Genomic DNA, 22,884 nt, shown 5'->3' with positions numbered 1-22,884 from the left:
AAGGGGGAACACACAAAAAAAAAAATTTCAAATTGTTTGCAAAACAGCCTTATCCTCTTCAAAATACTCTGCATTACAACTAATACATTTGTCCCACCAGTGATTCCACTGTTTGAAATATTTTTGTAGTCATCTTTAGAAATGTCTGACAGCTCCTCTCTCATTTTTTTCTTGACTTTTTCAAAGTTGTCAAATCAGTGTACTTTCATGTCCCTTTTCATGCATGGAAATAAGAAAAAGTTCCATGGAGCCAGGTCAGGCAAGTAAGGTGTGCAGGGCAGTGGAACCATGCCATTTTTAGCGGAAACTGTCTAACAGATATGGCTGTGTCTGCAGGTGCATTCACGTGGTGGAAGAACCAGTCTTCTGTCTGTCACAAACTGGATTTCAAAGATAACCCACTAATTAAATTAGATTAGATTAGTACTTGTTGCATAGATCATGAATAAGACACTTCGTAATGATGTGGAACATATCAGATTAATTAAAAGTGTCTATACAAGATATTACATTACACAAAATATTGCATGACTTTTTTTGTGGGGGTTGGGGAAATTACCCACTTACAATATCCAAAAATTCATCTAATGAGTAGAAGGAGTTGCCATTAATTTCCTTTTAAATGCTATATGGCTATCTGTCAGACTTTTAATGCTATTAGGTAAGTGACCAAAGACATTTGTGGCAGCATAATTTATCCCTTTTTTAGCCAAAGTTAGATTTAACCTTGAGCAGTGAAGATCATCCTTTCTCCTAGTGTTGTAGCCATGTACACTGCTATTACTTTTGAATTCGTTTGGATTGTTAATAACAAATTTCATAAGTGAGTATATATATTGTGAGGCTACAGTGAAGATCTCTAGCTCTTGATCTTGGATGAGCTCCAGCAATTATTCTGATTACACACTTTTGTGCAATGAACACTCTTTTACTCAATGATGAGTTACCTCAGAGTATGATGCCATACGAAAGCAGAGAATGAAAATAAGTGTGGTAAGCTAATTTACTAAGATGTATATTGCCAAAATTTGCTATGACCCTAATCTCTGACAGTTGATGAATTTCCTGTCAATGGCCTGTGAGCACAAGCTCTCGAATGTTTTCAATATTTTCATCGATTTGTGCAGTCGATAGACATCCAGAATGAGGTTTGTCGTCAATCGACATCTCACCATTTTTAAATCGAGCAGACCACTCATACACTTGAGTTTTTCTGGCAGTGCCATCTTGGTAAGCTGTTCTCACCATTAAAACAATTTCAGCAGCATTTTTACGAGTAGAAAACAAAAATTTCACAGCTGCACTTTGTTCACTTAAATTTGCCATCATAAAAAACAAAACAAGAACAAACCAGTGCTAATGAAAACAGAACAAGCGACACCCAACTGGCAATGAGTTGCACTGTACACCCCTAGCAGCAGAAGTGCCTACTGCACAAGCTCCACCCACAGCAACGTTATTCTGGTCTTTTTTGGGTACCCCCTCAAATTCCTAGGAGATAAACCATAACAATCTGCCTTTTGTCAAAGTTTCTAATATCAGTAGATTTCCCCATTAGTGGCCTGTGTCACAGGTAGAATGATTTCCCATTCGTCTTGACTCCACTTTTATACTGTGTCATATGCTTGCAATGCCACCAGAGAGCATTCTGTGTTGTGGTGAGCAGTGGTCATAATGTTTTTGGCTCATCAGTGTATAAACCTTGTGTCTGAAGTAGGGAACTATTATATCAGCACAAGATTGTGATACTTCATCAATAGACATTCACATATCCAGAATAATTTCTTCCTTCATACAGCCTATAATATTTTAAACATTGTGTCTTTTACTGCATATATTCTGCAGGAAATGGATAACCATTTGCAGTACTATTCTCAATATCTATTATCTCGCACCTTGTATTTGTTTCTCTGCTGGCAAAATACACCACATACAGGATGGTCAGAAATAGTCTGAAAATCTTGTAAGGCTGTTGCAGGGTAGGTTGTGATGAGAAATAACTGTTAGATAAATTGTGCCATTTCCTAGTTAATTAGCATTGAAGGTAATTCTGTGGTGCATCATTTTCACTTCCGTGGTCAGCTTTTAATGGTCACTTCTCTTGCATTGAAACTTCCTGGCAGATTAAAACTGAATGATGGACTGAGACTCGAACTCTGGACCATTGTCTTTCACGAGCAAGTGCTCTACTGACTGAGCTACCCTAACACGACTTGCGACCTATCTTCACACTCTTACTTCTGCCAGTACATTGTCTCCTACCTTCCAAACTTTATAGAAGTTCTCTTGTGAAACTTGCAAGACTAGCACTCCTGAAAGAAAGGATATTGTGGAGACATGCCTTAGCCATAGCCTGGGGGGTGTTCTCAGAATGAATCAGGCACATGTCGTAAAAATATCATCAAACGTACCTCAGAATTTGCAAGAAAACATAATAATTTAGGGGGAAAGAAAAACATAACAGCTGGAAAGGATACACCTGCTTTGTTACAGCCTGACTAGCTGGTACCAGTTCTATGCTGTGTACCATGCTACAAAATGACTAGTGTGCCCTTGATTGATATTTTATCCAGTGAGCTCATTATTGATAAACCCTATACTTAAGTGCAGTTCACTATATACAATTTCACATCTGACAGTTGATATGCATGAGCTGCTGAAGTATGTCCAGTATGAAGGTCATAAGGTGCAAGTAGTTGATCAGTATTCTGTGTGTTGCAGCCGCCACTCAAGCCAGTGGACGTGTCACCCCTGCGAGAACTGCCCCCAGAGCAGTCCCCAGTACAAGTGTCACCTCGCCCTCCAGTGCCACGCCCACCACCCCTACAATCGCCGTCCCCATCGCGGAGGGGCAGCCCACCCCGGCAGCGGACATCTGCCGCAAAGCCGACCTCCCGGGGCAGACCTGGCCGGCACGCTGCTTCCAAGACGCCGAGAGGTCACCCGCTGGCCATAACACGTAAGCTGTTAACAGCTGTGCACTTTGCATACTGCCTTGTACCTGTACCTACTTGGAAAAGTAGCTCACAGTTGGAATGGAATGGAGGAGTGGTTTCATTAACTGCACTGATGGAAGTGGAAAGTATTATGTAGAGCAGCACAGTTTCATATTGGTCAAATATTGTGTAGAAGCTCATCACATAGTGGGAATTAAATGATAAAACTTTCGTTCCATTCAAACTTACGTCTGTCATCAAGACCATGGACACACTCTTTTTATTCAAATAAAAATGAAAAAGTCACAATCTAAATCACATTTATTTTTGCATTGTTGGAGGTAACCAGTTTTGGATATATAATAAACATAATTTGAGCAGGATTACAGACTGCAGTAGCACCGTAAGTTCCAGCTGAGTTGGTGATTGGTATCTTATGATATTACCTGTCAGTTCCAGGCAAGGGCTCCTCATGCTGTCTGAAATATTGTCTGATGATTATTTGTTTGTAATTTCTGCTACCTGCCACTTTTATTTTAATTTGTTTTATGTTTAATCTAAGATAATACAATGAGTTTTGAACATGTTCTGTTCATCATCAAGCATTTGTACATACATACATACATACATACAGAGAAATGTTACTTAAAAATAAATTTTCTTAAACCAAATTAACCTAGAACATTTTGTCCACTGTCTGTTACTGTATTGGCTGGTGTGACATTTGGGAGGGAGGGTGGTCAATGGATGGCCTGAAATCAATGTCAGTCATATCTTCTGCTGGTTTTTCTTGTTGTTGGTTATGTGATGTCACACCAGCCTTTACAGTAACAAAAAGTTGACAAAAAGTTCTAGGTTAATTTAGTTTAAGACATTCATTTTTAAGTAACATTTCTCAATATATATGTATGTATAAATGCCTGACGATGAACAGAATGTGTTCAAAATGCATTGCATTATGTTAGATTAAACATAAAACAAATAAAAATAAAAGTGAGTGGTAGCAGAAATTACAAATAAGTAATTATCCCACACAGTCACAGTTCACAAACATACCCACTATGGTCAAAAATAATTGTCAGGTGGTAGTTATTATAGCTTAAACTGGTTACCTTCAGTACAACAAAAATAAATCGCAATTTGTACTGTTACTGTTTTTTTAACCCTTTTGTGGTTAAAATTTCTTTTATTTACATTTGAAGAATAAAAGGTCAGAATATTTCTTCTATTATAGTCAACTTCGTAATGTTACATTAGAAATAGTACTGTGATTGAAAATAAAGTCCAATATTTTGATTTTTGAACCATGTTACAAACTTCAGTTAAACAGTAGCAGAACATTACACAGCGTATACTTACCTCTTGATTATTAGGCATACAATGGGGAGGCAATAACCATTTCAGTGCAAATACAAAGCCTAAAAGGTCTTGCATCTAGGACTTCCTCCATGCATTCCACCAAATTATGTGATTTTTCATTTCAGTCTACAATATTTCTTATTACATAAATCCATTACTAAAAAATTTTAAGCTGACTGATTTTGAAAATGATTGAGGTGGATCACAGGTGTCTCAAAAACTTAATTAGGGTCCATATTTTCATTTGAACCTAGGATTTTCAAAGTTAAATTATTTGTAGAGTAGTCTAACAGGGTGGAAAATGTAGGAAAAAAAGTATGAAAAGTCAGTACAAAAACACATTTATTCTTGTGGCTATTGAATACATGAAATGTCGCACACAAATTTTTGACATAACATTTCAAGATGGCTTTGACATATCATATACCACTGCTTTCTACATTCTAAGAAGTTTGTTGGAGTCTATATGTATCACTAAATACAAAATGTGTGCAAACCAGTAGAGTTATTGAAAATTTTAGAAATTTTTGAAAATAATGACTATGATGGATAAGAAAATGCAATAATAGTGTTATTATACCAATAATGGAAATTTATGGATTGAAAAATATGTAAAATAAAGGAAAGGCAACCACTCGCTTATAGAGGATTAGTGGGTGGTGCACAGACACATGTAACAGAAAACAGTTAACACTAGGTTTAAATACTAACAGAGGGATAGAGGGGCTGGCCAGTACTTACCTCAGCTCAGTAGAGCCGATAGATTCACAAAACAGAACAGAAAATTTACATTCCTAGCTTTCGGAACTTTGTTCCTTCATCAGAGAGGAGAGAGGGGAAAAAAGGGAAGAAGGGAAAGTGGATTCAGTTACTTACAACCCAGGTTATGAAGCAACAGGGAAAGGTAAACAGGGAGGGTAGCAAGGATGGAGGCATGGTTGTCAGAGGGAAGCCAAAGATATTCTACTGTTAAGTACTGTGCCAGCTTCAAACCAAAGAGGATGCATACAGAAGTAAAGAGGTATATAGTATAAAGATAAACACAACTATGTAGGATGAAAAGATGCATGAATGGCTAAAGAGGAGAGGGAAAAAGGAGAAGACTGAAGAGTAAATGGGAGTGAGGTTGGTTAACATAGGTTCAGTCCAGGGGGATGGCGGGGTGAAAGGATGTGTTGGAGTGCAAGTTCTCATCTCTGCAGTTCCGAGGGACTGGTGTTGGGTGGGAGAAGCCAAATGGCACGTACATTGTAGCAGGTTCCTAGGTCCCTAGAATTATGCTGGATGGCATGCTCTGCTACTGGGTATTGGACATCTCCTAGGCGGACAGTTCGTCTGTGTCCGTTCATGCGCTCAGCCAGTTTAGTTGTCGTCATACCGATGTAAAAGGCTGTGCAGTGCAGGCATGTCGGCTGATAAATGACATGTGTTGTTTCACATGTAGCCCTGCCTTGAATTGTGTATATTTTACCAGTAGCGGGACTGGAGTAGGTGGTTGTGGGGGGATGCAAGGGGCAGGTTTTGCAGCGGGGTCGGTTACAGGGGTATGAACCGCTGGGTAGAGAAGGTGGTCTGGGAATATTGTAGGGTTTAACAAGGATGTTACGGAGGTTAGGGGGGCGACGAAAGGCAACTCTGGGTGGTGTGGGGAGAATATTATCAAGGGAGATCTCATTTCAGGGCTTGACTTGAGAAAGTCATATCCCTTGTGGAGTAATTTGTTGATGTATTTGAGGGCAGGATAATACTGGGTGACAAGGGGGATGCTTCTGTGTGGTCTGGGGGTAGGAACATTGTTGTTGGACGGGGAGGAATGTATTGCTCAGGAGATCTGTTTGTGGACAAGGTCTGCAGGATAGTTGAGGGAGAGGAAAGCACTGGTCAGGTTATTGGTGTAATTGTTGAGGGATTCGTCACTGGAGCAGATATGTTTGCCACGAATACCTAGGCTGTAGGGAAGGGAGCGTTTGATGGGGAATGGATGGCAGCTATCAAAGTGAAGGTACTGCTGTTTGTTTGTGGGTTTGATGTGGACAGAGGTGTGGATGTGAGCTTCAACAAGATGAAGGTCAACATCCAGAAAGGTGGCTTGGGTTTTGGAGAAGGACCATGTGAAATTCAGATTCGAAAAGGAGTTGAAGTTATGGAGGAAATTAAGGAGTGTTTCTTCACCATGAGTCCAGACCACAAAGATGTCATCTATAAACCTATACCATGCCAGGGGAAGCAGCTGTTGGGTCTTCAGGAAAGCCTCCTCCATGCGGCCCATGAAGAGGTTGGCATAGGATGGAGCCATCCTGGTTCCCATGGCCGTTCCCCTGATTTGTTTGTAGGTCTGGCCTTCGAAAGTGAAGTAATTATGTTTGAGGATGAAGTTGGCAAGTGTGATAAGGAACGAGGTTTTTGGAACACTACCTCTCCCAACGCCCACCCGAAGATCTTGTGAGTAACTGAATCCACTTTCCCTTCTTCCCTTTTTTCCCCTCTCTCCACCCTGATGAAGGAACAAAGTTCCGAAAGCTAGTAATGTAAATTTTCTGTTCTGTTTTGTGAATCTATCGGCTGTACTGAGCTGAGGTAAGTACTGGCCAGCCCCTCTATCTCTTTGTTAGTATTTGTTTCACATATTAATATGAGATTTTCCATTAATCATTTAACACTAGGTTTCAAGCTCTTGTTCTTTTTTCTTTTGCTCCTCGTAATGTAAAAAGAGCAAGAGCTCAAAAGTTAGTGTCAGTTGTTTTCTTACATATTTCTGTGCACCATGCACCAGTCCTCTGTAAAAAACACAATCAGTTACTTCAGACATTCTTAGAATAGAGAAGATAGTGTTTTGATCTGATTTTCATGAAGAAGATTCACTGTGCCAGGTACAAACATGTGCTACCCCATCTGATTGCTCATATATCCACCCCGTGATCTGTAGTATTTTTCTACAATTTCTGAAATCTTCTTTCTAGATGGGAGCATTGGACAAATATGGGATATAGACTTTACAATGCTCAAAACCGCATATTACTTCAGTGGGAAAAATGTGTCCTTCAACCACAAAAGGGCTAATATGAAATATGATTGTTGAAGTTCCAACAGAATGCCAAAAAAAAAGTACTCTGTTATTCACGTGACTTGGAAATAAACTGCCTCTGAATGTCATCTTGAGGAATTTCTTGCTGTATCTGAGACACTTGCTGTGTTAGTTCATGAAAGTTTCTGGGTGGAGTGTGGTACAGAAGTATGTTACCTCCTATTGCATCACAGGTATTCTCTCTGGGTGACAAACCAGAGGACCAGGCAGGCCAGTCAAGAATCTGTACACTCATAAAGGCATCTGTGGTGTGAACTGCAGCATAAGGTCTTGCATTATCCTGCTGAAGTATGAAGTAAGCTATTTGATACTGTAGCAGACAGAAATGCACTACAGTGCAGTACAAGTTTTGTGGTTTTAGCATGTAATTTTGTAACACTGGCAAAGTGCTTCCACGCCAGCTGCCGAAGATGCTGTATTCTATGAAAAACTGTTTTATATCCTTGGCATCTGCATCTGTTGAAAGATATGGCGTTACGAAGAGTTCTGTTAACAACTGGTAAAATTGTTGTTTATTGGAACGGAGTTGGTGCCATGGCCTAAAGCTGCATCATCTGGTGCAACCTACATGGTAAACAGCAATGCACAGTGTCACCACTATGTTAATATTAAAATTAATAAAGGAATGTCTAAAATATACACACAACATTAAGAGGTTGTAGGTGTAACCATTGCTCCTAGTCAAAATGTACTGTTCACTGAATATTGTCAATACTATGGTGAATGAAGGGTAATGAAGACATATTCCATTCAGTAATGACGATTTGCTGATAGGTGAAATTTGCAAAAATTTGCCTGCATCTAATTAAAAAAAAAAAAAAAAAATTTGTAGTGATAGGACACTAAAAATACTTTTTAAAAAGGCCTAGACTGACTATCGAAATTGTCACTGCTAACATAATTAGTCATGGCACTATGCAAATTATTGAGTGGAACATATCAGATGGCTGTGTCTTATCGGTGCAACAGCAGGGCAACCTAGTGTTGGACAAAGTAAAAATGGCCCACGTGAACGACTGAGAGAGATTAGCTCGCTGGCTAATGGATGCTATCAAAGTGGACAGTATACTCATGACTAGGAGCGCTGGGTTGCTACCTTTACAAGGGAGACTAATACAGAATTTTATTATGTACTAATACCTAATTGTATAAAGAATCAAAATTAGCCAGAATGCAGTGCTTTAATTCTAATTGGTTATTCAATGTGAAGTATGCATTTTCTTTCTTTATATCTAAAAATTTCTGCTTCCACTAATACCTTCAAAATATGACTTTTTTCTTTTCTTTAAAATATTTTAAAGGGCTTGTCATGCTATGTTCCTCTTCTATATGTAAGTGTGCTGTTAATGCAGACTGGGGATAATTTCAGTTAAGGTGTTTGTGAAATCTTATTTGAAATGATGTACCAGTTTGCACCATATATTTCGTAGGGCAATCATTTCATGTAATGCTGTATACATATGCTTTATTTATTTATCACTGCTTTTTCTGTGCGCCAGAGTTTTCTAGCGAGATCCAAAAAAAGTAAACTACTCTGGAATAATGTTTTCTGGTCTCATATATCTACTACCTATTTTTTCAGATGTTGCATCCAGGTATGATATTCTACAAAAAATAGTGTCCTTTTGTCTGCTTAGCTGGTCTAAGCATTATAAAATTTCCCTCTGATCCACTTTGGGAAAGATTTTTCTTTTTTAATATGCTTCTATTAACTGCATTAATAAATTCTGGATTGTAACCGTTTTGATAGGTTATATACTTTATGACCAGATATTCAGCCATTTGAGCTTCCCTAGTAAGGGACACTTTGTATATACAATTTAATACGGTTCACAATGCAGTGGATTTATATTTCATTGGGTGACATGATTGACTGTGTATAACAAGATCTGTCATGATTGGCTTTTAGTAAATATCCAAGACAATATTTTCATTTTTTACAATCACAATTCAAGGCAATATTTTCATTTTTACCAAAAATGGTAAAGTGACATTCTCAGCACACTGCCTACTGAATTGTATCTTTTGATTCAAACTATTTAGATCCACAGAAACTGTTGACTTCCACTGTTATTACCATCATATAATATGAGCACCTAATCAGCATATTTATTGTTACTGTTGGGGTCTTCAGTCCAGAGACTGGTTTGATGCAGCTCTCCATACTACTCGATCCTGTGCAAGCTTCTTTGTCTCTGAGTAACTACCACCACCTACATCCTTCTGAATCTGCTTAGTATATTCATCTCTTGGTCTCCCTCTGCAATTTTTACCCTCCAAGCTTCCCTCCAATACTAAACTGGTAATCCCTTGATGCCTCAGAATGTGTCCTACCAACAGATCCCTTCTTCTAGTCAAGCTGTGCCACAAATTCCTCTTCTCCCCATTTCTACTCAGTACCTCCTCATTAGAAACATGATATACCCATCTAATCTTCAGCAGTCTTCTGTAGCACCACATTTCGAAAGCTTCTGTTCTCTTCTTGTCTAAACTGTTTGTCGTCTATGTTTCACTTCCATTCACAGCTACATGCCATACAAATACTTTCAGAAACGACTTCCTGACACTTAAATCTATACTCAATGTCAACAAATTTCTCTTCTTCAGAAACGCTTTCCTTGCCAATGCCAGTCTCCATTTTATATCCTCTCTACTTCGACCATCATCGGTTATTTTGCTCCCCAAATAGAAAAACTCATTTACTGCTTTCAGTCTGTCATTTCCTAGTCTAATAGCCTCAGAATCATCTGATTTAATTTGACTACATTCCATTATCCTCATTTTGCTCTTGTTGATGTTCACCTTTCAAGACACTCTCCAATCCATTCAACTGCTATTCCAGATCCTTTGCTGTCTCTGATAGAATTACAGTTTCTTTGGCAAACCTCAAAGTTTTTATTTCTTCTCCAGCATATCTATTCCATAAAATTAATCTTGTAGCATGTTGTGGGTCTTTTGGTCATAAATTCTTGCTCAAAGTTCATCAGAAAAATATTTGCCATGCAATAGGCAAGTGGCAGGCCCTAGGCTAAGCCCACTTGCTGTGAGTAGAAATCACCCCTTAATTTAAAATAATTACAAGATAAGGCCGTCATTTCCTTCACCTCCATAGAGGGTCTCTCCGAAAAGGTATACAGATTCTCTGCGGTAATACTTTGCAGTTTTGTACATTTCAATGTTTCATTGAAACAGGAGCAGCAACCTTGTTAGTGTTTCATGAAGAAGTTATTAACAATCCATCACAGTTGTGGTACATATGTTTGGTGACTAGTTTCGAATCAGCTTGTTCATTCTGAAGCCTGGCCTACTGTGGCTGCTCTGAAAGCCCTGACTCATGAAAAACTCAGTGGGTGACACTGAAAAACTCTCAAACAGCGAACTTACAATGCAGATGTGTCCCCATATGTCTACCATATGTTTGGTCTGCTGAAGGAGGCGTTAGGAGGGGGATGTTTGGATGATCACACTGTGGTTGAACACTACATGTGCAATTGATAACTGAGACAGCCAATTTTTTACTTCCGTCAAGGGATCAGAAAGCTTCCTGTGTGATGGAGAAAACAGATTTTTGTTGATGTTTGGAAAAATAAGGCACTTGATTTGTGTAGGTTTTATGATATTCTTATTTATATTTCAATAACTTGTGTAGGTTACTGTAGCAAAGCAAAGATGAAGAGATTTAGATAAAGTAGCATGAAAGACTGTGTGAAACCAGTTATATGACTAAAGGCCATGGTAACAACATGTCTGAAACAGTCCAACATTGGAATTGTGGTTAATGCAGTTTCTTCAGTGCGGCGTCCACCCCTCGGCGGTTCCCGAGGGGCAGCCAGGTCGGGGGTTGCAGCCACATCTGACACCAGTGGTCGAATTCGGATCACCGGTCGATCTCCTGGAGGCCGTCTGACCGCACGCCGTGGATCTCCGACTCGCAAATCGCCACCCAGAGGGGGTGTCGGCGCCCCCACAGCTCGCAGATCTGTTCCCGGCACGTCTGCACCACCCCCGGGTCACGATGCTATTCCAGTTGCCTCTCCAGCAACACGCCGAGCTCCTGCCAGGGTAGACGTTACGGTGACGTCACTGCCTTCCTCGGTGCCAGGGGGTCTGACCCACAGTAACCCGCCAGACGCGCTGTTCCGAGAACTGTCAGCTGCAGCGGAAGCACGTCGTGTCACCAGTATACCTGCTGCAGGTGCAGTATCTGATAAAACAGTCTCTCTTATTTTCACCAAACTACAATAATGCAATTAATAATGGTTAGAAAACCTTATCAACTGCTACTATGATCTGGTTTGCATTCATTTTTCTCAATGTTTTGGGAAGGAATAAGTGGAACTTTTTGTAATTTAAATTTGAATATTTATAATGAGTGAAATGTAAGGAATAACTGTTTTTATGTTACCAAGATAAACATGTATGAGCAAAATCACAGTTTACTCCTTGTTTACTTAAACCATGATAAAATAAACTTACATTATATGAAATAAATCATTCTTTAATTAAACAGTAATAAAATATTCTTTTCATTGTATCACTATGTTGCCGCATAAAAGCACTACTCCACCGTAATGACTCATTTGAAGGACTAAACAGTGCAGCTGCAACATACTCCTGCTTTTCTTCTAACTTTCCACAATTATCTTTGCTAATTTCATCCAACAACTGACAGGAGGTGCATAACACCACCACATTACATGACTATGTTCAACTACCCGCTACAGCTCATGCCCAAAATTTACATCAAAGATATTGCAAAACAAAGTTAGCCGATTAGTTTCAGTGTTAGCATTTGGAGAGAACAGAAATTTGCTCATATCATATGTCCTATTTGCCATTTCCAAATGTTTCAATAATCAATACTAATTATAATAAAAATTGCAAATGCAATTTGAACATAAAAATTTTAAAAAAATATTATAAAATATGTACAGTAATTTTGAAGTAATATGATTTGGGTGTAAACACTATCTATATATGCATTTTATACTAATACATATGTGAATGTGATATAAATGTCATTTAAGTTTTAATAAGTCTGTGTAGGGGTCATGTTGTTTACTAGTGTGGTGTGTTGTGTTCTTCAGTGTGAAATGAGTGTTGCATTAACCTTTGCCATTAGAATCTGAATGCATATATCTCTGCTAGCTCTGTTTGTTTGTTTATCTATCTATCTATCTATCTGTGTATCTATCTATTTTATCTATTTATGTGATGGAGCGAGTGAAGGCTACACATTCCTGGACTAATTCAGTGTGCAGTTTACAGAATGCTCATTAGAAAATTAATAAACAAAAGAATTAAATAATTAATAAAACCTGAAAGTAGAGTGGTATGCATGTTCCAGTCAACTACATGGAATCTGTGCAGTAAAGTGGATCGGTATGGAGGATCGATGTGTCTATGAGGAATGGTACAGCACAGCTTACAGGGCCAGAAATGAGTGTCATGCCTTCTTGACAATAATCAGTTTCAAATCTGAGGGGAATTGTTGCTATTGGTGAACAAAGACTGATCTGTCAGTTTCGAAGCAAACACTGTGGAATGAACTGCACTTAATGGAAGTTTGAAGCAGGGTATCTCCCAATTCCTGATAGTGCCACCTAAAGCTGCACATTTTCAATGGACCAGAAAACATGGAAACTAGATGGTAGCTGACTGGAGTCTTCTAGTGCAGTCTGCTGAATCACAGTTTAGCCTCTTTTCATATGAGGATAAGTCAATTATTATCTGCAATTTAGTTATATTTTTGTTTATTTTGGTGGTACTGTCATTTTATGTTGATGACGCATGCTTTGTTTATTTGTTGTTATATCTTTGCAATAAAATCTGCTAGGTTAATTTTGTTATCACTGTCAGGCTGTTAATCATGGCTGCTCCACTGTTTGTATGCACCAAAGGAGAGCAACATTCAGTGATCCGTTTTCTGTGGTTGGAAGGAGTGTCAGAGGCCGAAATTCATCGAAGACTTTCGGTACAGTACGGGAACAGTGTTTTGCCACAATGGAATGGCTATGAGTGGATTGAAAAATTCCGAGATGGTCACACAAGTGTTGTGCTGGGTGGAAGAGCCGGATGACCATTTACTGCCACAAATGAAGAAACCATTGAGCGTTCACGTGAAATGATTCTCTTGGACAGACAACTAACTGTTGATGAAATGGCACACCATCTGCAAATTAGTCATCGTTCTGCCTACATTTGGATTGCTATGGTAACAAAGGGGATCATTGCTGGTGACAAAACATGGATCCACAGGTAGACTTTGTCCCACAGTCCAGCCACAGAGGACCATTCTCCTTGTAACTCAGTACCATCTGGGACTGGAGCAACTGAATTACAGGGTTTTGATTACCTCTCGCTGTGCCCTGAACTGAGAAATGTCCTGCCCACTATCCTTCCCACCCCTCCTACAGTGATATTCAACTGTCCACCAAACCTATACAGTATACTCATCCATCCATACACAACCCCTGTTCCCAACCCCTTACCTCATGGCTGATACCCCTGTAATAGACCTAGATGCAAGACCTGTCCCATACATCCTCCTACCACCACCTACTCCACTCCGGTCACTAACATCACCTATCCCATCAAAGGCAGGGCCGCCTGCGAAACCAGTCATGTGATTTACAAGCTAAGCTGCAACCACTGTGCTGCATTCTATGTAGTCAAGACAACCAACAAGCTGTCTGTCCGCATGAATGGCCACCGACAAACTGTGGTGAACTGTGGCGAAAAAACAACTGGACCACCCTGTTGCTGAACACACTGCCAAACATGATACCCCTCATCTCAGTGACTCCTTCACAGCATGTGCCATATGGATCCTTCCTACCAACACCAACTTTTCTGAATTGTACAGGTGGGAACTTTCCCTGAAATACATCCAAACATGATATCCCTCATCTCAATGACTCCTTCACAGCCTGTGCCATATGGATCCTTCCTACCAACACCAACTTTTCTGAATTGCACAGGTGGTAGCTTTCCCTGCAATACATCCTACATTCCCATAACCCTCCTGGCCTCAACATTCGTTAGTCACTGTCCTCACCTGTCTAGCCCCCTCTCTGTTCCCATTCCAGCACTACACAGCCGTCATTTCACCGCCACACCCAGTCTTTTAATTTCTTTTATTTTTATTTCTCTCCTTTCTGCTACTTACCCCCTCCCCTCTCTGCACCTTCTGTCCTCCCCTCCGTCTAAACTGCAGCGCTTCACTTTCCGCCACTCCCACCATACTATCCCTCCCCCTCCCCGCCCCAGCCTCCTTCTTACCCCCACCCAGTCGTCACTCGCATCATGCACTGGTGCAGCTGCTCACAGTGTAGTTTCAGCTCTCTGAGACTGCAGATGTGTGTGTGTGTGTGTGTGTGTGTGTGTGTGTGTGTGTGTGTGTGTGTGTCTATTGCTGACAAAGGCCTTAATGGCCAAAAGCTATAATTGTGTGAATCTTTTTGTTGTGCCTATCGTGTCTCAGCATCTCCGCTATATGGAATTTGAATGGCATCGTAAACTTCACTTATTGATGAAAGGGTTCCATTAGACCTCGTTCTATTGTAACACGTATAATCTGAAGTATACTAATGAAATTGATTAAGATAGATTCCTACGGACTGCACAGAGGAGGCACATTTAAGAGTCGACTGTTGGATGTCTGTTAACGTTTCACAAATTCCTTCTCCAGATAAAGAAATGTACACACATATTATACACACACAATCCAATACATGTCGTTACTGTATCTCAGGGCACTATGGCCACATCGGTGCGAGCATTGATTTTGGCTGTGATGGGTAGTGGGGGGGAGGGGGGGTGGGGGGTAGGATGAGGAGGGATAGCAGGGTGAGGGGGGGGGGGGATGCTATAGTGCTGCCTCTGGGAGAGTGTGGGTTCAGGATAGAGGGCTGCCAGATGGCTAGGTTCTGAGGGGAACAGGGGTGGGAGATAGGAGAGAAGCAGACAAAATGGGAAAGGACTATGCAGGTGCACTGGGGGGGATAGAAGGCATGTGTGAGCCTGAAGGGTGGGTAGGAAAAAGAATGGAGGCAGTTTGAAGCAAGGGACTAGAGCAGGTTGAGGCAAGGACGTTATGGGAATGAGAGATCCAAGGGAAGATCAGAAAGAAATGCACAATAATTTAATTACCAACAAGTTTAATAGCTAGCAAAACAAAAAATCTCAACTGAACATACATCTCTTACCTGCTTTTCTACATAGTTACCAACATTTTTAAAGCATTTCTCCCATCACGGTACCAGTTTCAGTATGCCCTGTTTGTAGAAGTCTGGTTGGAGCATAGCCATCTGTGAACTGCTGATTTGACTTCTGCATCTGTTGCAAAGTGTTGGGCAGCCAGGAATATCTTCATGGAACCAAACAAATGAAAATACAATGGTGCGAGGTCTGGACTGAATGATAGATGTTGGAGTGTGCTTGCTGGTAATAGCTCCCTTGAAAGCAGAAATAATTTTGATTTAAACAATATTCCACTGTACTGGAATGTTGTCAGCAATCAGATGGTCTGGCAATGGGGTCACCTTTATCCCCCTTACTAGCAGAAATGTTCATGGACAAGTAGGAGACTAATTTTCTGAAGAGAGAACCACTCGCAAAACATGTTGGGTATTGGTACAGATACGTAGATGACATTCTTTGTATGTGGAAAGGTTCCAACGTACAACTCCATAAATTTGTGGAAAATATGAAGCAGTGGCACACTAACATAAAGATCAGCATGAAGTTGGGGGGAGGGGGGGGGGGGGCAGCATAAATTGCCTGGACATTAGCATAAAGATAGAAGACAGAAACCATAAATTTAAAATTTACCAAAAATATTTCTTGACTGATACTTTCCTCACGGCTTCCTCCCAGCATCCTACAACCTACAAACATGCAGCATTCCATCACATGATCCACAGTCTCCTTTCTATCCCTATGTCCCAAGAGGACTTTGACTGGGAACTTAACACAATAAAAACAGTAATCATAAATAATGAATTTGACCCCAACACCATTGATAAAATTTTAGGTAAAATTGAAGAAGCAAGCCAGGTCGCTACTGTCCCCGATGAAAAACACAAACAGGAAAAGATTACCTTTTGTAGGTAAAACATCAAATAGAATAAGTAACATCTTGAAGGCAAAGGGTTTCTCTTTGTTTTTCTATGTCCCTCCAACAATAGGTAGTTTTGTGTTCAATGCAAAAGACAAACAACCAAGTACCACAAAAAGTGGGGTTTATAAAATCACATGCTGTGTGTGTCAGTCTTGTTACATTGGACAGACGGGGAGGTCAATCTGTACCAGGCTTAAAGAACACCACAGAAGCTGGAGACTGAAGAAGCCTTATTCAGCCATTTCAAAACATTGCCTGAACAATAACCACAAATGTACAATAGATGTACAAGTCCTACTCACAGAGGAAAAGAGGGCCAAACTCAACCAATTAGAAATTTTAGAAATAAAAAAAAAAAAAAAAAAACTGATGTGTATATCCTCACGCCTGCTATTAAACAAACAAACTCAATTCAGTTATTCACCTCTTTTAGATGAGATCACAACTGCAGGATAGAAGCAAAACTTTGGGCCCCAGTCTATCGTAGTTAAAAAGCTCTTGGCTAATACATAACTTTAGTCCAGTCATTGTAGTGTAATTGGTGAATGTGTAGCAATGTATGTAATTTGTTAAAAAATGGTCATCAAGGTATTGATCAATACCTTAAGAAGTTGAGATGATTACCTTTGCCTTGTCATCATGTTTATCTGTGCATTATCATCTTTTGGACTCAATAATGTACTTGAAAATGGGCTTATAACCTGCAACCTAAGTTGTGCAATAACACTAATAATAAATTGTGAAACAAGGCTAAAAACAGTGTTTGTTTAGTTAATTTACAATGTTTCACCAATAACCCACAGCTGATTCAATTAAAATTATTATTATTATTTCTTTCTTTTCTCAGACGTTATGTCTGGTCAAAAATGGAAAGTGACGCGGACCTTGATCAAGCGTGACTTCCTTTTAACTGTACGGTATATGTTATATTGCATTTAGGAACTTTCGGGTAATTGAACATGTACCAATAATTACAGATTTCTGTAGTTGTATATATAAGTTTGGATGTAGCTGTATTGCATTCATGTACTGGTGGATATTGTGTGGAATGACTCCTGTAGTTGATAGTATAATTGGTATAATGTCAACTTTATCCTGATGCCACATGTCCTTGACTTCCTCAGCCAGTTGGATGTATTTTTTCTCCTGTTTTCTTTTGTATATTTGTTGTATTGGGTATGGATATTTTGATTAGTTGTGTTAATTTCTTCTTTTTATTGGTGAGTATGATATCAGGTTTGTTATGTGGTGTTGTTTTATCTGTTATAATGGTTCTGTTCCAGTATAATTTGTATTCATCGTTCTCCAGTACATTTTGTGGTGCATACTTGTATGTGGGAGCATGTTGTTTTATAAGTTTATGTTGTAAGGCAAGCTGTTGATGTATTATTTTTGCTACATTGTCATGTCTTCTGGGGTATTCTGTATTTGCAAGTATTGTACATCCACTTGTGATGTGATCTACTGTTTCTATTTGTTGTTTGCAAAGTCTGCATTTATCTGTTGTGGTATTGGGATCTTTAATAATATGCTTGCTGTAATATCTGGTGTTTATTGTTTGATCCTGTATTGCAATCATGAATCCTTCCATCTCACTGTATATATTGCCTTTTCTTAGCCATGTGTTGGATGCGTCTTGATCGATGTGTGGCTGTGTTAGATGATACGGGTGCTTGCCATGTAGTGTTTTCTTTTTCCAATTTCCTTTCTTCATATCTGCTGATGTTATGTGATCTAAAGGGTTGTAGAACTGGTTATGAAATTGCAGTGGTGTAGCCGATGTATTTATATGAGTGACTGCTTTGTGTATTTTGCTAGTTTCTGCTCGTTCTAGAAAGAATTTTCTTAAATTGTCTACCTGTCCATAATGTAGTTTTTTTATGTCGATAAATCCCCTTCCTCCTTCCTTTCTGCTTAATGTGAATCTTTCAGTTGCTGAATGTATGTGATGTATTCTATATTTGTGGCATTGTGATCGTGTAAGTGTATTGAGTGCTTCTAGGTCTGTGTTACTCCATTTCACTACTCCAAATGAGTAGGTCAATATTGGTATAGCATAATTATTTATAGCTTTTGTCTTGTTTCTTGCTGTCAATTCTGTTTTCAGTATTTTTGTTAGTCTTTGTCTATATTTTTCTTTTAGTTCTTCTTTAATATTTGTATTATCTATTCCTATTTTTTGTCTGTATCCTAGATATTTATAGGCATCTGTTTTTTCCATCGCTTCTATGCAGTCGCTGTGGTTATCCAATATGTAATCTTCTTGTTTAGTGTGTTTTCCCTTGACTATGCTATTTTTCTTACATTTGTCTGTTCCAAAAGCCATATTTATATCATTGCCGAATGCTTCTGTTATCTTTAGTAATTGGTTGAGTTGTTGATTTGTTGCTGCCAGTAGTTTTAGATCATCCATGTATAGCAGATGTGTGATTTTGTGTGGGTATGTTCCAGTAATATTGTATCCATAATTTGTATTATTTAGCATGTTGGATAGTGGGTTCAGAGCAAGGCAGAACCAGAAAGGACTTAATGAGTCTCCTTGGTATATTCCACGCTTAATCTGTATTGGCTGTGATGTGATATTATTTGAATTTGTTTGGATATTAAGTGTGGTTTTCCAATTTTTCATTACTATGTTTAGGAACTGTATCAATTTAGGATCTGCTTTGTATATTTCCAATATTTGTAGTAACCATGAGTGGGGTACACTATCAAAAGCTTTTTGGTAATCCATGTATGCATAGTGTAGCGACCTTTGTTTAGTTTTAGCATGATATGTCACCTCTGCATCTATTATCAGTTGCTCTTTACATCCTCGTGCTCCTTTGCAACAGCCTTTTTGTTCTTCATTTATAATTTTGTTCTGTGTTGTATGTGTCATTAATTTCTGTGTAATGACTGAAGTTAATATTTTGTATATTGTTGGTAGGCATGTTATGGGGCGATATTTAGCTGGGTTTTCTGTGTCTGCTTGATCTTTAGGTTTCAGATAAGTTATTCCATGTGTAAGTGTATCAGGGAATGTGTATGGGTCTGCAATGTAACTGTTAAATAATTTAATATAATAGAAGGAAACATTCCACGTGGGAAAAATTATATATAAAAACAAAGATGAGGTGACTTACCGAACGAAAGCGCTGGCAGCTCGATAGACACACAAACAAACACAAACATACACACAAAATTCAAGCTTTCGCAGCAAACTGTTGCCTCATCAGGAAAGAGGGAAGGAGAGGGGAAGACGAAAGGAAGTGGGTTTTAAGGGAGAGGGTAAGGAGTCATTCCAATCTCGGGAGCGGAAAGACTTACCTTAGGGGGAAAAAAGGACAGGTATACACTCGCACACACACACATATCCATCCGCACATACAGACACAAGCAGACATATTTAAAGACAAAGAGTTTGGGCAGAGATGTCAGTCAAGGCAGAAGTGTAGAGGCAAAGAAGTTGTTGAAAGACAGGTGAGGTATGAGTGGCGGCAACTTCAAATTAGCGGAGATTGAGGCCTGGCGGATGACGAGAAGAGAGGATATACTGAAGGGCAAGTTCCCATCTCCGGAGTTCGGATAGGTTGGTGTTGGTGGGAAGTATCCAGATAACCCGGACGGTGTAACACTGTGCCAAGATGTGCTGGCTGTGCACCAAGGCATGTTTAGCCACAGGTTGATCCTCATTACCAACAAACACTGTCTGCCTGTGTCCATTCATGCGAATGGACAGTTTATTGCTGGTCATTCCCACATAGAATGCATCACAGTGTAGGCAGGTCAGTTGGTAAATCACGTGGGTGCTTTCACACGTGGCTCTGCCTTTGATTGTGTACACCTTCCGGGTTACAGGACTGGAGTAGGTGGTGGTGGGAGGGTGCATGGGACAGGTTTTGCATCGGGGGCGGTTACAAAGATAGGAGCCAGAGGGTAGGGAAGGTAGTTTGGGGATTTAATAGGGATGAACTAACAGGTTACGAAGGTTAGGTGGACGGCGGAAAGACACTCTTGGCGGAGTGGGGAGGATTCCATGAAGGATGGATCTCATTTCAGGGCAGGATTTGAGGAAGTCGTATCCCTGCTGGAGAGCCACACTCAGAGTCTGGTCCAGTCCCGGAAAGTATCCTGTCACAAGTGGGGCACTTTTGTGGTTCTTCTGTGGGGGATTCTGGGTTTGAGGGGATGAGGAAGTGGCTCTTGTTATTTGCTTCTGTACCAGGTCGGGAGGGTAGTTGCGGGATGCGAAAGCTGTTTTCAGGTTGTTGGTGTAATGATTCAGGGATTCCGGACTGGAGCAGATTCGTTTGCCACGAAGACCTAGGCTGTAGGGAAGGGACTGTTTGATGTGGAATGGGTGGCAGCTGTCATAATGGAGGTACTGCTGCTTGTTGGTGGGTTTGATGTGGACGGACGTGTGAAGTTGGCCATTGGACAGGTGGAGGTCAACGTCAAGGAAAGTGGCATGGGATTTGGAGTAGGACCAGGTGAATCTGATGGAACCAAAGGAGTTGAGGTTGGAGAGGAAATTCTGGAGTTCTTCTTCACTGTGAGTCCAGATCATGAAGATGTCATCAATAAATCTGCACCAAACTTTGGGTTGGCAGACTTGGGTAACCAAGAAGGCTTCCTCTAAGCGTATGTTTGTGTTTGTTTGTGTGTCTATCGACCTGCCAGTGCTTTCGTTCGGTAAGTCACCTCATCTTTGTTTTTATATGTTAAATAATTTAGTTAGATGTGAATGTGTTGAGGTGAATTTCTTTAGCCAGAAATTTGCTATTTTATCTTTTCCAGGGGCTTTCCAATTGTGAGTAGAATTAATTGCTTGGGTGACTTCATGTTGCAAAATTATCACTTCAGGCATTTGTGGTATCATCTTGTATGAGTCTGTTTCTGCTTGTACCCACTGTGCATGCCCGTTATGTTGTACCGGGTTTGACCATATGTTGCTCCAGAAGTGTTCCGTGTCTGTTATGTTTGGTGAATTGTCTATTTTAATGTGTGTGTTATCTATTGTCTGGTAAAATTTCTTTTGGTTTGTGTTGATTGTTTGGTTTTGTTTCCTTCTATTTTCACTTTTGGCCAATGCTTGTAATTTCTGCTTCTTTTTATCTAATTGCTCTATCACTTCTTGTTGTGAGATTTTACCTAACCTTTTTCTTTTTTTTCTTACATTTCATTTCTTATAAATTGTGTTAGCTGTCCGATGTCTTTTCTCAGTTTTTCTATTCTGATCTGTAGCCTGTGTTGCCATGCTGGTTTTGTGGGTTTCTTCTGTGTGTTGGTTGGTTCTGATCTCTGCCTAGTGAGTATATTTAGTGTAGTGAGTGCTCCTATATAAACCAGTAGTTGTAACTCTTCCATAGTTGTGTTTTCATTTATTTTGTTGTGTATGATTGTGTTGATAGTTTTTATTGTTGTTTCGACTTGTGGGTTATTTGGCGGTCTATGCAAGAATGGTCTAATATCTGTATTTGTGTCTTTGTATTCTATATATGTCAGCTGAAATTTTTCTTCTATATCTAACATGTGTGTCACTTCATGTTCTATTTGTGCTTGTTGTGGTGGCTGTCTTAAGATTTCGTTTTCCTCTGATTGTTTAATTGATGCGTTTTGTTCTTTGTTTGTTTGCTCTGGGATGTTTGAGTCCATTACTGTATTTTCTTCTTCTTCTGATTGCACATTGTTTTGTTCCAGTATTTGTTGTACTTGTTGTTTGATGTTTTCTAATTCTGACTGGGGTATCCTGTTATTTTTGATTATTACACGGATCTGATCAGCTAGTCGTTGTTCTGTTAAAAATTTTAATTCTGTGTATCTGGTAATAAATGTTGTGTATACTTGGGATCTGTATCCAGTTGTGTTGGTTCCTAAGTTTGTTGCTTGGTAATAACAGAACATGAGGTGTCGGTTAACTTCATCTGACCATCTCATCCTCTGTCTTTGTTTTCCTTCTAGAGTGGTTGCAGGAAGCATATCCTGCAAAACACCTCTATTTGGATTTAAATCATTTTCCAGTTGGCTAGCAGTGTCGTTACCATTGTGGACGGGCATAGGGTTGAAGTGTCGTCCCCAACCATGACGGCGCTTGTCCGAGGCTTCTTTAGTTCTGTCCTGAACCAACTAATCACACTAAAAGGGGGGTTAGCCCTATTAGTGGTTTGTTCTTTTCATCGCCTTTTACGACTGGCAGAACATACCAGAGGCCTATTCTTTTCCCGGGCCTCCACGGGAATTATTATTATTATTATTATTACTATCATTATTACTGTTATTACAATTATCACTATTAATGGCAGCAGCTGGAGTAGTTAAAGTACACCCAGTACTAACTTATTTAGTTCATAGTCAGTATAGTTTCCTTACACTGCCACTTCAGAAACTTAAATTGTTTTAAT

The 22,884-nt window shown here is 39.6% G+C and overlaps 1 protein-coding gene across 1 annotated transcript in view; it reads left to right on the top strand.

The window, feature by feature from the left end:
* Positions 1–22,884, top strand: part of LOC124550819 (serine/arginine repetitive matrix protein 1-like) — a 173,625-nt gene that overhangs the window by 52,507 nt on the left and 98,234 nt on the right. The window contains exons 5-6 of the mRNA XM_047125545.1: positions 2,722–2,959; positions 11,165–11,575. Of these exons, the coding sequence (XP_046981501.1) occupies positions 2,722–2,959; positions 11,165–11,575 (649 nt within the window). The remainder of the gene's footprint in view (positions 1–2,721; positions 2,960–11,164; positions 11,576–22,884) is intronic.

Source organism: Schistocerca americana, chromosome 9 (assembly GCF_021461395.2).
Source record: "Schistocerca americana isolate TAMUIC-IGC-003095 chromosome 9, iqSchAmer2.1, whole genome shotgun sequence".
NCBI classification, from domain to species: domain Eukaryota; kingdom Metazoa; phylum Arthropoda; class Insecta; order Orthoptera; family Acrididae; genus Schistocerca; species Schistocerca americana.
The sequence above is the reverse complement of the archived record's forward strand: the minus strand, read 5'-3'. Positions and strand labels throughout refer to the sequence as shown.